At 40.5% G+C, this 18,185-nt stretch overlaps 1 protein-coding gene across 1 annotated transcript in view; it reads right to left on the reverse strand.

The window, feature by feature from the left end:
• Positions 1-18,185, reverse strand: part of LOC128640724 (flavin-containing monooxygenase 3) — a 145,819-nt gene that overhangs the window by 104,640 nt on the left and 22,994 nt on the right. The window contains exon 3 of the mRNA XM_053693152.1: positions 11,183-11,255. Coding sequence (XP_053549127.1) covers positions 11,183-11,255 — 73 coding nt within the window. The remainder of the gene's footprint in view (positions 1-11,182; positions 11,256-18,185) is intronic.

Below are 18,185 nucleotides of genomic sequence, written 5' to 3' on the forward strand. Positions count from 1 at the left end.
TAGAGTGGCGGCGATGTGGGGGGACCTCGGTTTAGGGGTACATAGGTAGTTTATGGGTGTTAGTGTACTTTAGAGCACAGTAGTTAAGAGCTTTATGAACCGGCGTTAGCACAGAAAGCCCTTAACTCCTGACTTTTTTCTGTGGCTGGAGTTTTGTCATTAGAGTTCTAACGCTCACTTCAGCCAAGACTCTAAATACCAGCGTTAGAAAGATCCCATTGAAAAGATAGGATACGCAATTGACATAAGAGGATCTGCGGTATGGAAAAGTCGCGGCTGGAAAGTGAGCATTAGACCCTTTCCTGACTGACTCTAAATACCAGCGGGCGGCCAAAACCAGCGTTAGGACCCCTTAACGCTGGTTTGGACGGCTAATGCAAAACTCTAAATCTAGGTGATAGTCTTTTAACATAACAGGTGTACTTGTCTCTTTAAGTTCAGCAACTTCTAAGCAGCCAGCAAAACAAAGCATACAAATAAAAAGCCTACTCCTGTCAGGAGCCTAACTATACATATAGTTTCCCTTATTAATGATAAACTGGTCAGCTAACCTGAACCCAGTTAGTACTTCACAGAAATGGCATAAGTAAAATACAAAACAAATCAAAACAAGTTTGTCTCACCAGTGTGTCTCTTTACAGGCAATCAGCCATGCTAGCTGGTCTCCAGCCTCTCTTTCACTCTGGAAACCAGCCTGCTACCTAAGCCACATACCGTTTCTAGAGAGCTGCTTATAAAGGCCTGAGCTAACTTTAAACCACAAAATTTTCTTTCATGATTCAGATAGAAAATACAATTTTTAACAACATTCCTATTTACTTCTATTATCTAATTTGCTTCATTCTTTAGATATATTTTGTTAAAGAAATAGCAATACATATAGGTGAGCCAATCACATGAGGCATCTAAGTGCAGCCATCAATCAGAAGCTACTGAGCCTATCTAGATATGCTTTTCAGGAAACAATTTCAAGAGAATGAAGCAAAATAGATAATAGAAGTAAATTAGAAAGTTGTTTTAAATGGTATTCTACATCTGAGTCATGAAAGAAAAAATTTAGGTTTAATGTCCCTTAAATAGGGAGCAGCTGTGAAAATGACGCAACATATTTAACTCTTTAGTTGCAGGGGGAAATTGCTCTCTCTAAGCGCCTGCTAATGTACACACCTTTTCTCACCCTGTCACAATATATATGTCTATATATGTGTGCATATAAATATTTACACATTAAAACACATACATACTATATATATATATATAGTTAGTCCTATCAGGAACAGCACTCTCTGTGTTAAATTGCTTTATTAGCAGTTAACGTTTTTGGGGTTTCCCCTGTCCTCAGACTAAAAGCATACATAAGGCTACCCTATGAACTAGATCAGTTTATACTTTTAGGTAATATTGTGCAGACTTGTTGGGACTATGGCTCTTATCTTTCATATCTATGTTTCTAATAGTTAAAAAAGTAAGGCGGCTATATCTTGTGTATTACAGCAGCGAATGTTGTGCTGTGAAGTCTGTCCAGCTCAAAATATCTGCTGTAGTAGTCGGCAGTTATCAGATAATCCATATTGTGCCAGGTGAATAAATCAGTAGCCACTATTTGCCATGGTCTGTCAGGTACTCTGGGGCTGGCATGGGCTCTCTAGAGTTGGAAGGGTGGGGCCACAGTGCTCCTAGATAAACAGTATTATGTCATTGAAATTTATACCCAATTATCTGATAGTGATGTGTATCAAAATCTGGATTGCAATCCTTTTTTTAAGATCAAAAAGGAGGTTATGTTCTGTGTACAGACAGCTGTTAAGTGGGGTATTATTGATAATGACACTGCACAGTTCCTTTTAAATACAGAGGAGATTACCCCGGTCCTTTACACTCTCCCCAAGGTTCATAAGAGCTATACTGCCCCCCCCCCCCCCCGGGCCGCCCTATTGTGGCAGGGATGGGGTCTTTACTATCAAATGTATCTATTTTTTTAGACAAAGCTCTGAGACCCTATGTTAATTCCATCTCTTTTATTAAAGATACTGGGGATTTTTAGACAAATTAACAAAATTTACCAATTGAGAATACTAAAGGGATCCTCTTTAGTTTAGATGTTATTTCATTGTATACATCTATTACACATGAGGCTGGCATTGGCACTGTGAGCAAAATAATGAGTCAGGATGAGCGATATAATACCCAACATAGGGAATTTTTTTTACAACTGTTAAGTATCATTCTGAGGTGTAATTATTTTCTTTTTGAAGATCATTATTATATGCAGCTCCAAGGCATGGCCATGGGTTCCAATGTCGCCCCTACATACGCCAATATATACATGAATATGTATGAGGAATATTTCATCTATAGTAATTCATTATTCTTACAGTATGGTGCCACCTGGTGGCGATATATAGACGACATCTTTGGCGTATGGTTGGGCCATATTGGAACCCTGTAGGAATTTGTTAATGAAGTGAACTCTGCAACATGCCACATTAAATTCAAGCTGGTCTGTAGTGAGGAGAATGTTGTTTTCCTTGACACCAGGGTACTCAAGAGTAACCAGGTTCTGGTAGTTGATCTACACAAGAAAGCAACGGACTGCAACATTCTTCTTCATTACAACAGTATGCATCCTCCATCCTTCATTAGGTCACTCCCAAGGAGTCAACTCCTAAGAGTGCAAAGAATTGTCTCTGAAACAGGTCCTGTAGTACAGAGACTGGAAGAGAGGGGTGACCGTTTTAAGGTTAGGGGCTATCCATTGGCCTTAATTCAGAAGGAGATTGAACATGTAAAACAAATCCCTAGACAAGATTTACTGCAACAGAAGGAGGTTAAAAAGAAAACAAGACCTAACAGATTGATTTTTGTTAGTCAGTACTCCAAATTGAGCAACAGAATAAATAAAATAATTTCTAAACATTGGCACATTTTAAGAACATATACCCCTAATGTACATGAGTTTAAAGAACCACCTATGCCTGCTTTTAAGAGGGGGAAAAATTCGAAAGATCTTTTGGGACATGCAGATATTGGTCAATCTAAGACACTTGTACAGAGACATATTGGTAGCAAGAATTTAGGCTGCTTCCCTTGCCTAGGTTGTTCGAATTGTAACAACATGATCAAGGGTTCTTTTTTTAGCCATTCTGGTACAGGTAAAAAATTTGAAATCAGGGGGCACTTTACTTACAACACAGATTTCGCTGTGTATTAGATTAAATGTCCTTGTGGGTTGGGGTATGTGGGTGAGACCGCCTGCACGGTCCGTGAAAGAATAACCCAGCACAAGAGTAGCATAAGAACAAAAAAATTGGATGCTCCAGTGGCCAATCATTTTTTATCTGCAGGCCATAATCTTACCCAATTAAGGATCCAGATATTAGAGCAGGTGGGACACCTTAGGCGGGGTGGCAATAGAACTAAGAGGCTAAAAATTAGGGAAGTCTAGTGGATCAATAGATTGGATACTATGTACCCAAAAGGTATGAATAGGGAGCTTGATTGGTCTCTATGTCTGTAATGTGCCGTTGTTATTTAATATAACAGTATTGTAATATATTGAAGGGTTTGAAATGTATTTTTATGTTCTGATTTATTAGGAGCAATATGTGTTTAACCTGACTTTTTATGATCTGTTAGAGTAATTTTATGATATGACCACTAGAGGGCTCTTGCATTCAGTGTGTTACAGGTATTAGGTGGAGTGGGTGTGGTTTACAGGTGTATTTAAGCTGTATGATCTCCAGGTGTAACTATGCATGATTAAGGACTAGGTCCGAAACGTTGCTGCTTGTTGGTCTGGATTTCACATTGTGCAAACTGCACGAATAAATTTGTTGGAAACTATTGGATGGTGCTGCTTCTTTTTTTGTGATTTTCCATATTGTGGGATACAGTGCAGTATCCTTGAAGCTTGCACACCTGGTTACTTTCAGGTGCTGGATTCTTTGTTTGATTCATTAGAGTTGGAAGAACGGTATGCGAGGCATATACAGTGGCAGCTCATGGGTTATTCAAATGGGGGTTTACTATATATATATATATATATATATATATATATATATATATATATATATATATATATATATATATATATATGTGTGTGTGCGTATATAAATATATATAAATATATATTTATATATATATATATATATATATATACAGGGAGTGCAGAATTATTAGGCAAGTTGTATTTTTGAGTATTAATTTTATTATTGAACAACAACCATGTTCTCAATGAACCCAAAAAACTCATTAATATCAAAGCTGAATAGTTTTGGAAGTAGTTTTTAGTTTGTTTTTAGTTATAGCTATTTTAGGGGGATATCTGTGTGTGCAGGTGACTATTACTGTGCATAATTATTAGGCAACTTAACAAAAAACAAATATATACCCATTTCAATTATTTATTTTTACCAGTGAAACCAATATAACATCTCAACATTAACAAATATACATTTCTGACATTCAAAAAGAAAACAAAAACAAATCAGTGACCAATATAGCCACCTTTCTTTGCAAGGACACTCAAAAGCCTGCCATCCATGGATTCTGTCAGTGTTTTGATCTGTTCACCATCAACATTGCGTGCAGCAGCAACCACAGCCTCCCAGACACTGTTCAGAGAGGTATACTGTTTTCCCTCCTTGTAAATCTCACATTTGATGATGGACCACAGGTTCTCAATGGGGTTCAGATCAGGTGAACAAGGAGGCCATGTCATTAGATTTTCTTCTTTTATACCCTTTCTTGCCAGCCATGCTGTGGGGTACTTGGACGCGTGTGATGGAGCATTGTCCTGCATGAAAATCATGTTTTTCTTGAAGGATGCAGACTTCTTCCTGTACCACTGCTTGAAGAAGGTGTCTTCCAGAAACTGGCAGTAGGACTGGGAGTTGAGCTTGACTCCATCCTCAACCCGAAAAGGCCCCACAAGCTCATCTTTGATGATACCAGCCCAAACCAGTACTCCACCTCCACCTTGCTGGCGTCTGAGTTGGACTGGAGCTCTCTGCCCTTTACCAATCCATCCACGGGCCCATCCATCTGGCCCATCAAGACTCACTCTCATTTTATCAGTCCATAAAACCTTAGAAAAATCAGTCTTGAGATATTTCTTGGCCCAGTCTTGACATTTCAGCTTGTGTGTCTTGTTCAGTGGTGGTCGTCTTTCAGCCTTTCTTACCTTGGCCATGTCTCTGAGTATTGCACACCTTGTGCTTTTGGGCACTCCAGTGATGTTGCAGCTCTGAAATATGGCCAAACTGGTGGCAAGTGGCATCTTGGCAGCTGCACGCTTGAATTTTCTCAGTTCATGGGCCGTTATTTTGCTCCTTGGTTTTTCCACACGCTTCTTGCGACCCTGTTGACTATTTTGAATGAAACGCTTGATTGTTCGATGATCACTCTTCAGAAGCTTTGCAATTTTAAGAGTGCTGCATCCCTCTGCAAGATATCTCACTATTTTTGACTTTTCTGAGCCTGTCAAGTCCTTCTTTTGACCCATTTTGCCAAAAGAAAGGAAGTTGCCTAATAATTATGCACACCTGATATAGGGTGTTGATGTCATTAGACCACACCCCTTCTCATTACAGAGATGTACATCACCTAATATGCTTAATTGGTAGTAGGCTTTCGAGCCTATACAGCTTGGAGTAAGACAACATGCATAAAGAGGATGATGTGGTCAAAATACTCATTTGCCTAATAATTCTGCACTCCCTGTATATATATGTGTGTGCGTATATAAATATATATATAAATATATATTTTTATATATATATATATATATATATATATATATATATATATATATATATATATATATATATATATATATATATATATATATAGCTCCCACCATCCACCACGTCTTCATATATTTAAATGAACAGACAGTGTGTCTAGAACTGACAAAGCCAAACAAACTGGGTGGCTGCTAATGCAAGTAAATGTAGCAGTCAGATTGACTAAAAACTAAAACCTTATAATATGCAAAAAAGGTTTTCTGCCTGTCTGCAGCAGTTAACTGTTGTCTTTTTTTTAAACAAACTTTTTACAACTAATCTAGTAACAAACAACTAGTCTGCAGCTAACTAAAGGAGCTCCTCACAGCTCAAAGACTAGCCCGCACTGCGGTTTTGCGCCGACGAGGGGAGGAGGAGCCTCATCGCCTGTCGGCATGTGACCTGGTGAGTGGTGACGTCTGCGTCTTCTTACATTTGCACAGCAAAAACTGTGAGATTAGGAAAGGATAGGGGCTGGGTTGGAGCGGTCCTGTAGGCACTCAGGAATAAGTTTAAATGGTTATGCCAGGCATCTAGACTCTACCGCACGTGCGTTTTAAAAAAAATAAGGCTTTCTTCTTCTTTTTCTCTAGGGGTTCATGTGCGCCTATGGAGGAGCCTCCACTGGGCATATAGAACACTTACTGATTATTTCTTCTATTTCCTTTCCCATTCTAGTCCAAAACAAAATATCACATGCTCTTTGCTTGCACTTTTCAATGCCTAGGTGGCTTTTGTGTATGCGTGACAACATTTCTGGATGAAGGCTTGAAGGAATGACAATTTTCTCCCCTTAAAAAATCATGTCATGTAGGTATGAGAGTTCATCTCAGTGATTCCAGAATACCAAGACATTTGTGGGGCATTTCTTTCTGTCATCAGGCTAGTATGATGTCTTTAAGTATTTGGAACTGTGGGTCCCTTTAAGTCTGAGTTTTGATTTACTTTTAGCTTTGGGTCACTAACAGGAATATTGCTATACACATTATGCACTTGTATGTCCATACATTCACTGAGGCTTGAGTCATGGTCAGATAATAACTTTCTGGACAGCGTGTCTGCAACTGGAATTTCTTTGCCTGGGTGGTGAATGATAGTGAAGTTACACCTCTGGAGCTGTAGAATCATTCTTTCTGAAGCCTTAGCAGACTTGATGTAATTGGTTTGCGCATGATGGACTCTAAAGGTTTATAGTCACTTTCTACGAGAATATGGCAGCCATAGATATATTGATGAAAATGCTTGCAGCCAAATAGTATGGCAAAAATTAATTTTTATCGATTTGTGCACAGTTAGTTGATGAGTGATTTTGATGCATACGTAATAGGTCTTCCATCTTGCAGCAATACTGCTCCAAGTCCATACTTGGAAGAATCAACCTGTAGCTTTAGTTCTTTGTGAGGATCAAAGTATGCTAATACTGGTCCTGGCTTGCATGTGAGCAGCTCTATTATTTTGTTGAATGCTTCGTCTTGTCTCGGCAGGTGCACTAATGGGGTTGCCTGTGGGTTTAAATGTATGCTACACTCACCACGGAATAGGCCTATTCCCCTTTGAAGACATCTGCTAATTTATCCATGATTGGTACTTCACTTTGACTGCTTGCGACTGATAGCATTAGTTTAAAGAGGCCAAAATCTATGCTGCTTTTTAGGCCTATGACGGAAGGTGCCCTCATGTCGACAATGTAGAATGTCAGGAACATTTGAGTGTCTTTGTGTTGGTATTTCAGGTCACACTAACCTTTAACTGCCAGGTGTTCACCACCATAGCCATACATGGGGCGAGGAGCTGGTCACAGAGTGCACTGGGTTTTCAGCTTATTGTATTTTTACAGGGGAATGAGATTAGCTGAGGATCCAGTGTTTATCTTGAATCCTATTTTAATTAGATTTGGACTGACTTAGAAACTGGCAAAGGCTTGCTCTATTTCTGGACTCTGACTGTTTTGGGTCACAGAGACTAAAAATATTTCTTCACACTCTTCTGGGTCAGCACCATCTTTGTTTACAGCATGGACATTTTTCCATGGCTGGAGCGGCACACTTTGGTGAAATGGTTAAGTTTTCTACAAGACTTGCATACTTTCTCTTTTGCAGGACATTGCCATTGGGTGGAAGGTGGCTTGTTTCCACAGCAGTTGCACTCTGAGGGTTGCACTGGGTCAGAGTTATGAGATTGTATAGCCTTTTCCTACTTCTTTATGTAAGGGTTGTCATGTTGCCTCCAGTCCGTGTCATTGCTCATGTGGCAGTAAACTTCGTGAATGGCTTCTAGAGATGGACAGTAGCTGTACCTGGGCCAATTCATGGGATCTCGCAAAATCGATCACTTTTAACTCTGACCTGACATTTAATAATTTCTCACTTACCCTTGGAGAGTGTATGCTAAAGACAATGCGGTCTTGTCTTATCGTGCAAATATCTTGTTTGTTTTGGGCTCGACGTATGCTGCAAAATTTTCATAATATATACCTCATCTTTAGGTAAGGTCCACGTATTGAAAATGTCTCTGACCTGTTCACCAACCCATAGTAGAAGGTTATTAAATTTTTCATCCTCACCCTTACTTTTCAGGGGTCTGCCGAACATGAGCTCTGCGTGTTGTCTGAACTTCCACCATGAGCCAGGCAAGTTACTTGCTTCCTATTTAATTGTGGGTTTTGGGACTCCAGCTGTATTTCTGTCAATAGAAGAGATCCATATCTTCTGACACCAATTAATTTTTGGTTATTGTGCTGCTGAAGCATATGTACTAATAAAGCTCAGATGCCAGTTACAGGGTAAACCGGTGCTGGTTTTATTAAAAAAAAAAACAGCAGAGGTGAGTACAAACTATTGCTCACAGAGCAGTTGCAGAAATCCAACTGCCAACTGAAACTAGATAAGGTAAAGGTATGATATGAATACTGTTATGTGATTGGTTGGAAAATATATATGCAAATATTACAGAATCCACCAGATCAAATTCACAGCCGCTGAAGCAAAAAAGAGAAGGAGGTTGCCAAGGAAAGGGGCGTGGCTTATCATTATAACAATATGCAGGCCCAAGACTTGCGCAGGATTTTGAAATAAACTGTAAAAATTTAAAATTGTGAAAAAAAAAACAATCCTCCTAAGGCCCCTTTGTGTATCTGCCTGCTCAACTGCACTGTGGGAGATCTATTTGATATCTGCACATGGCAGTTACTGGCTCTATTAAAGAGATAGTACACATTTTTAGAAAAATGCAAAAATATTTTTTTTAGGTAAAAAAATGTTAACTTGAGCTGCTAAGGAGTTCTAAGGATGCTTGATAAGAACTATCCTGTACCTTGTTAACCCAAATTCCGAAGTTAAACACATACGTAAAGCTCCTCAGGTGTAAGGCTGTGACCCCCAGCTATGTAGTACTATTGTCACTAACTGGACTGAAGCACCCCTCCACTGTGTCTTACCAGCATGCTGAGGCCTTTCTCCCTCACAGGTTGCTGATCCAGTAGAGAGCCCATCCAGTGCAAGTAGCTATATTGCAGAGGATACTTCAGATATACCTGTAACCACTCAGGGGAGGCTAGGGATGAGTCCCTGCAAATCCTGAGGGCATTTATGATTGCTAGACTACCCACCAGGGTTATGGAAAGTACATAATAGGGGTAATCCTCATCCCTGTCTTTTTAAAACTTGGAGTGAAATCAGTCTATTGATACTGGGTCTTAAGTCAGGTCTGAGCCCACAAATCATATGAAAAAATAATAAAAGACCACCTCTGAAATCTTAAACCTCTGTCCTCAGAGGCCAAGAACAAACTGGAAAGGGAGAGGAGGTGGGAGGGACTCTGTGAGGGTTCTTGACCTCCTCCTGATAGGCTGATATATTTTTCACATGTTAAAAAGCTCTGGACTCTCATCAGCTAAGAAGGGGAAATAAATGCCCAAAAGACCGGAGAATTGTTAGCAGTTTGGCTATCACTCCATTTAAACAGAAATAGAGACTTTTTTATTTACCTATCAAAACTATATATTTTTTTTAAGTCGACAACCCAAGGAATTGATGTGGGCCCATTTGGGTATACTTCATGCCACCAAATATGATTATATATATAAAAAAAAAATCATTAACTTTTTCGCAAACATTGGGTTTCTCACTGAAATTATTTATATGTTGCTTGTACAGTAATAACACAAATGGTTATAGAAGCTTCTCTGGGATTCTTTTTGTTTATAAATGCATGGATTTGCCATTGCTTTTTGGTAATTATAAGACCACTAATTGCAGCTGTGCATCACACTTCTGAAATTCCCGACAGTGAATGGGTCAATTAGTTAACTGGTAAGGATAATAGTTTTGCAATGTAATGTAGAGATTATCCTCCCACCACACACCTCCCACCTCCCTTCAAACAGATTTCTCCCCCCCCCCCCCACACACACACATACTCATACTCCTCACCACCATCTTAGGTACTTGCAGACAGTCTACCAGTGTGCAGTTCAATGTTTTTTTTTATCATTTTTTTACCTGCAGTATAGGGATCCTTCCTCAACAATCCCACCTCCCTGATCACCCCCAAGCAGCTCTCTAATCCTCCCCCTCTCAGTAGTAGCAGCCATCTTAGGTATGTCTGCCAGTACCCAGTTTAGAGTATTATTTTATTTATCTATTTATACTTTTTGCTGTAATGTAGTGGTTACCCCTCCCCTCCTCCCCGTGATAATTTTGTAAGACCCCCCATTTTGATATGCCATTTTCTGTAGTGTAGAGTCCCACCCCTCTCTTTCCCATCCAAATCTAGTTTCTGTGGTGTAGGGTCCCACCCCTACCTTCCTCCCCCCTCCGCCGCAGAGGCCACCCACCCACTTCCCGCCTTCCCTCCCAACAGCACCAACGGAAATCAATCATTACAGACAGTGACACAGGAAATGTCACTGTCTGTAATGATGTAGTAATCTGGCTTCATATGGTAATGGAGCACTGATTGTGCTCTATTACCATATGAAGACAGATGCTTTATCTTATATGTAAGTGAAAGGCTGAATGCCAAAATAAAGCCCTTTGCTGTTCTGGGTCAGTAAGAAATAATTGTGGTTGTTGGCCAGGTGATTTAGGAATAACTGAATTGCAGAAATTTGGGTTAGGTGTTTCCAGGGTTACAAGTTGGGTTCTTCTGTGTAGTCTATTATGTTAGTAGTAGTTCATTAAGGTTATGATACTTGGGTTGGAAGAGGTCACATAATGCCCTGAATTTGCGATGGACCAGTGAGAGTGTTTTTTTCTTAAATTATATTGTAACCAGTATCACTGCATCTTGGGTTAGATGTTAACTGTAAGCTGGTAATTTCTTACTTGCAAATAATTATATGAAATTAAATTTTGCCATTCTTATTAATAATTTGCATGGAAAAGTATAGAAGAACATACCAACACTTCTTTTCACCTTCTTCTTCATCAAGTTCTTTTATCATTATTTCTTTAGGAGGAAGTCTGCATTTTCCTGAGAAAAAAAAAAAGAATCATGTAAACCCATCTACAGTCTAAGAAATCTGTAAAACAATCTTACGATATGGGTCCAAACTCTGATATACAGTATTTACAAACAAACAAGTATTACATTATTTATGTGACTATAGCTACAAATGCCTAAACTCATCTGCCATATGCTTAAAATATAATATTTTTGTTTCTGTACTACCCTGTTTATATGTTATGAAAAAAAAATATATAAAAATTAAAATAAGTAAATTAAAATATCTTTAATTAGGTACTGGGAGACAGCTGCCAGTACCAAAGATGGCAGTCATTAGGGGTAGCGGGAGGGTTAGAGAGCTGTTTGAGAGGGATCAGGGATGTGGTAGGGTTGAGGAGCTAGCTTGTAAGGCTAATTTTAGCTTTAGTGTAGAGATTACCCTCCACCTGACACCTGATCCCTCCCAAACAGCTCTACCTCTCACCCACACTCACCCCCACCATCTGCCAGTACGTAAGATGGTGGGGTGAGTGTGGGTGGGAGGTAGAGCTGTTTAGGGCTTTTTTATTATTATAATATTTTATCATTTTTTCTGCAATGTAGTAATCCCTCTTCAACCCTCCTACCTCCTTGACCCCTCTCAAACAGATCTCTAATCCTCCCCCCTCCCATTAATGACTGCCATCTTGGTACTGGAAGCTATCTTCCAGTACCTAATTTAGATATTTTTATTTATTTTTATCATTTTATTGAGGTACACTTTGTATATAAAAATGCATTGTTTTTTTACAATATTGTGCCACTGCTGGAGGGTATTAATCAAATATGCACACTCTAGTGTGTGTGTGTGAGTATGCACCCATACATACATATGCATTCACACACACACATACATACTTATGCATACACGCACAAGCACACATACATACATAGAAACATAGATATTGACGGCAGATAAGAGCCATAGGCCCAGCAAGTCTGCCCAATATTACCTAACAGTATAAACTTATCTAGTTTGTAGGATAGCCTTATGCTTGTCCCATGCATTTTTAAAGTCCCCCACAGTGTTTGTCGCTACTACCTCTTGAGGAAGTTTATTCCATAAATCAATCACTCTTTCTGTAAAGAAGTGCTTCCTCAAATTACTCCTGAATCTACTACCCTTTAGCTAGAGATCATGACCCCTTGTTCTTGAATTTTCCATTTTATGTAAAATACCCACAGCCTCAGTTTTACCAAGCCCTTTCACGTACTTGAATGTTGCTATCATATCACCTCTTTCCCTTCTCTCCTCTAAGCTATACATATTTAGGTCATTGAACCTATCCTGGTAAGTTTTATTTTTTTAGACCATGTACCATTTTGGTAGCCCTCCTTTGCACAGATTCAAGTTTGTTAATATCCTTCTGAAGATATAGGCCTCTAGTTATCAAGCCGTCAACCGCAAATACGCTGGAATTCCGCAGCGTATTTGTGTCGAGGCTGATTCTCCTTAGTTATCAACCCCTACTGCCCAGCAAAAGTAGAATATAGTGACGTAAGCTTCGATCCGCCGGACTCAGTCCGACACAGATCAATGCTTACGTCACTACAGATGTTCCGAACGCAAGTTCGGCACAATCTGACTACTTTTGGTAGTTATTAAACTACTAGCAGGTACGCTCGCCACTATTCCGGGCCAGTGTACCTGGATTTCAATCCGCCACCCTGGAGGCGGCGGATCCCATAGGAATCAATGGGAGTCTGACCATAGCGAAAGCTCATGTTCGCTGCTGCCCGATATCCCATTGATTACTATGGGAAACATCTGCACCTAACACCCTAACATGTACCCCGAGTCTAAACACCCCGAATCTGCCCCCCCATACCGCCGCAACTAAATACATTTATTACCCCCTAAACCGCCGCTCGCGGACCCCGCCGCCACCTACATTATACATATTAACCCCTAATCTGCCGCCCCCTATACCGCCGCCACCTACATAAACTAATTAACCCCTATCCTGCGGATCCCGGACACCGCCGCAACTAAATAAATTGTTTAACCCCTAAGCCGCCGCTCCCAGACCCCGCCGCCACCTATATTAAACTTATTAACCCCTATTCTGCTCCCCCTATACCGCCGCCACCTATATTAAACTTATTAACCCCTATCCTGCCCCCCTATACCGCCGCCACCTATATTAAAATTATTAACCCCTAACACTTATCTAACACTAACCCTAACCCCCCCTAACTTAAATATTATTTTAATAAATCTAAATAAAAATTACTATTATTAACTAAATTATTCCTATTTAAAACTAAATACTTACCTATAAAATAAAACCTAATATAGCTACAATATGATATATATATATATATATATATATATATATATATATATATATATATATAATATAGCTATTTTAGGATTTATTTTTATTTTACAGGCAACTTTGTATTTATTTTAACTAGGTACAATAGCTATTAAAAAGTTATTAACTATTTAATAGCTACCTAGTTAAAATACTTACAAAATTACCTGTAAAATAAATCCTAACCTAAGTTACAATTAAACCTAACACTACACTATCATTAAATTAATTAAATAAATTACCTACAATTACCTACAATTAAATTAAGTAAACTAAACTATAGTACAAAAAAATAAACACTAATTACAGAAAATAAAAAAGAATTACAAGAAGTTTAAACTAATTACATCTAATCTAAGCCCCCTAATAAAATATTAAAGCCCCCCAAAATAAAAAAATGCCCTACCCTATTCTAAATTACCAAGTAACCAGCTCTTTTACCAGCCCTTAAAAGGGCTTTTTGCGGGGCATTGCCCCAAAGTAATCAGCTCTTTTACCTGTAAAAAAAATACAACCCCCCCAACATTAAAACCCAGCACCCACATACCCCTACTCTAACCCACCCAAACCCCCCTTAAAAAACCTAACACTAACCCCCTGAAGATCTCCCTACCTTGAGTCGTCTTCACCCAGCCGGGCCGAAGTCTTCATCCGATGGGGCAGAAGAGGACATCCAGACCGGATTAAACTTCAATCTGATTGGCTGATTGAATCAGCCAATCAGATTTTCCCTACCTTAATTCCGATTGGCTGATAGAATCCTATAAGCCAATCGGAATTCAAGGGACGCCATCTTGGATGACGTCATTTAAAGGAACCTTCATTCGTTGTTAGTCCGTCGGCCAGGAAGGATGCTCCGCGCCAGAGGTCTTGAAGATGGAGCCGCTCCTCGTCGGATGGATGAAGATAGAAGATGCCGCTTGGATGAAGATGTCTGCTGGTCCGGATGTCCTCTTCTGCCTGGATAGGATGAAGACTTCTGCCGGTCCGGATGTCCTCTTCTGCCCAGATAGGATGAAGACTTCTGCCAGTCTGGATGTCCTCTTCTGCCCCATTGGATGAAGACTTCGGCCCGGCTGGGTGAAGACGACTCAAGGTAGGGAGATCTTCAGGGGGTTAGTGTTAGGTTTTTTAAGGGGGGTTTGGGTGGGTTAGAGTAGGGGTATGTGGGTGGTGGGTTTTAATGTTGGGGTGGGTTGTATTTTTTTTTACAGGTAAAAGAGCTGATTACTTTGGGGCAATACCCCGCAAAAAGCCCTTTTAAGGGCTGGTAAAAGAGCTGGTTACTTGGTAATTTAGAATAGGGTAGAGAATTTTTTTTATTTTGGGGGCTTTATTATTTTATTAGGGGGCTTAGATTAGGTGTAATTAGTTTAAACTTCTTGTAATTCTTTTTTATTATCTGTAATTTAGTGTTTCGTTTTTTTGTACTATAGTTTAGTTTATTTAATTTAATTGTAGGTAATTGTAGTGTGACAGACCCTTCTGTCAGGACTGAAGGAGTTAATTGTGTTTAGCTAAGAAACTAATTTCCAAAGACAGAGTTGCTGGCTCCAGCTATAATCTAATTAGTGCTAAGCATTCTATTGTTTGATCACCTCCAGAGAGAAAACGCCTAAGTGATAAGAAGGGCCAAGAGTGTCTTGTGGTTGAAGTGTTTAAGTAATATAATCCTATTGTATCATGTCAAAGGGCTTGTTCCCTCCATGTAATGTACAACAGCCTTTCAACCCCCATCTGGGGGGGGGGGGGGTTCAGACCTGCATAAATACTAGGCATAGCCTTTTAATAAATATCATTCTGTTTTAAACCTGAAAACTGGCTTGGTTGTGAATTGCTGATTCCCTATGCAGGACATTGTTCATCTGGTATTAACCTTGGTATCCTGTTGGTACTGTAACATTGGTGGCAGCGACGGAATGAACCTTATCGCCCAGAAGAGCAACTACACAAGCCAGTAACCTCAGGAAGAGGGGGATTATTACAATACTGACTAAGATGGAAAAGAGAAAAGTAAATTTTGCAGCTTTTAAAAACTTCCTGGAAACAGAAGGAGAGATTGATAGGTACCTTGCGGATTTTGAGAGGCAATGTGCACTACACAAGGTACCCGCAGAGGACTGGGTCACGATATTATCTGGAAAATTATCCGGCCGGGCCAGAGAGGCTTTTCGGGCCATTCCAGATGAGGAAGTCAGGGATTATAATACTGTAAAAGAGGCTCTGCTCTCCAGGTATGCGGTTACACCGGAGGCATACCGGAGGCGGTTCAGAGACACTGTTAAAGTAGCTGGAGATTCCTACCTTGAGTGGGCATGTAAGGTGCACCGCACAGCAGCTCACTGGATAGCGGGGTGCCAAGCCGTATCTGGGGAAGAGGTGCTGCAGCTATTCCTGTTGGAACATTGCTTCGACAAGTTACCCGCAGGAGTTCGAGAGTGGGTTCGGGACCGTAAACCCTCCACCCTGCAGGAAGCGGCTCGCTTGGCAGATGAGTATACGGATGCCCGCAAACTGGACACTGCTACCACTAAGCCCCCTGCTAGAGTGGAGTACAGACCCCCAGTCACCCCAGCAGCTGCCAGTTACCAAACCCCGGCGCACCGCTATACCACACGGCCTCCGGCCACGAACTACCCTCAGAGAGCCCTGTTCAATTTGCGGGGCTACTCACAACCGATTCGATGCTTTGGATGTAAGCAACTAGGGCACAAAAGACCAGAGTGTCCCCTAAACGCAGCGAACCAAGCGCAGTCCTGGAGAAGACCTGCCGGCGGAATCCCACGTAATCCTCAGCCTGCGGCCCGCTACGTAGAGGCGCAAGAATGCTGGAGCATCCTACATGAGGCAGACCTTGTGCAAGCTGCCCACCGGAATAACCGGCAACTGGTTAAAGTGAATGGGAAGAAGGTCAGTGGTCTACGGGATACTGGTGCTACCATGACCTTGCTTCAAAAGAACTTGGTGTCTGAGAAACAGTACACTGGAGACACTGTGGCTGTGAGGGTAGCAAGGGGCGATGTGTTCAGCCTACCTGTTGCCAGGGTACATTTGGATTGGGGAGTGGGCGCTAGACCTGTGAATGTGGGGGTCAAGAAGGACTTACCTGCTGATGTTCTTCTTGGAAATGACTTGGCCCCCCTTGTTTCTGCCTACGCTCCTATGGGTCCCGCTGATGTTAACTCTGTGACTACCCATGCCCAGATCCGTGCAGCAGAGACTGACCCACCTGCTGCTAAGCCCCAGGACGCTGAGCTCAGTAAATCTCTATCCGCTATTGATATGTGGAGGTCCCGTTACAATGCGCTGATGAAGGAGAAGAGGAGCGCAGATAAAAAAGCACGTTTAGAACGTGAATCTCTGCTAGACAAGCTGCACCGACAGACTGCAGAAAACACCAGCTTGAGAGTGGGACATGAAACCTTAAAGACAAACTTAGCGACACTTGAGGAGAAGCTGACGCTGGCTCATAGTGAGGTGCAGCAACTCAAGGGCACCCTATGTCAGTATGAAGGGATTGTGGATACCTATAAAGAGCAGGTACAGAAAACTCGTAAAGAAGCTGATGGGATTTTGAAGGACTGTTTAGCCCTAGTCTGGGCACTGAGGAAGTTGAACCCTTCTTTGTATGGACAGGAATTCTCTTTCATAACGGGAATACAGATGGATTGTCCTGGCAAACTGACATGCCTACCACCTCCTAGTCCGGTCATCCCCAGGTTGACCCGCCAAAGGGTCAAGCCGGGTCTGCCGGAGTGTTCCACAACGGGGGAGATATGTGACAGACCCTTCTGTCAGGACTGAAGGAGTTAATTGTGTTTAGCTAAGAAACTAATTTCCAAAGACAGAGTTGCTGGCTCCAGCTATAATCTAATTAGTGCTAAGCATTCTATTGTTTGATCACCTCCAGAGAGAAAACGCCTAAGTGATAAGAAGGGCCAAGAGTGTCTTGTGGTTGAAGTGTTTAAGTAATATAATCCTATTGTATCATGTCAAAGGGCTTGTTCCCTCCATGTAATGTACAACAGCCTTTCAACCCCCCTCTGGGGGGGGGGGGGGGTTCAGACCTGCATAAATACTAGGCATAGCCTTTTAATAAATATCATTCTGTTTTAAACCTGAAAACTGGCTTGGTTGTGAATTGCTGATTCCCTATGCAGGACATTGTTCATCTGGTATTAACCTTGGTATCCTGTTGGTACTGTAACATGTAGGTAATTTATTTAATTAATTTAATGATAGTGTAGTGTTAAGTTTAATTGTAAATTAGGTTAAGATTTATTTTACAGGTAATTTTGTAAGTATTTTAACTAGGTAGCTATTAAATAGTTAATACCTATTTAATAGCTATTGTACCTAGTTAAAATAAATACAAACTTGCCTGTAAAATAAATATAAATCCTAAAATAGCTACAATATAATTATTAGTTATATTGTAGCTATCTTAGGGTTTATTTTACAGGTAAGTATTTAGTTTTAAATAGGAATACTTTAGTTAATAATAGTAATATTATTTAGATTTATTAAAATAATATTTAAGCTAGGGGGTGTTAGGGTTAGGGTTAGACTTAGGTTTAGGGGTTAATAAGTTTAATATAGG

Source organism: Bombina bombina, chromosome 10, assembly GCF_027579735.1.
Source record: "Bombina bombina isolate aBomBom1 chromosome 10, aBomBom1.pri, whole genome shotgun sequence".
NCBI lineage: Eukaryota > Metazoa > Chordata > Amphibia > Anura > Bombinatoridae > Bombina > Bombina bombina.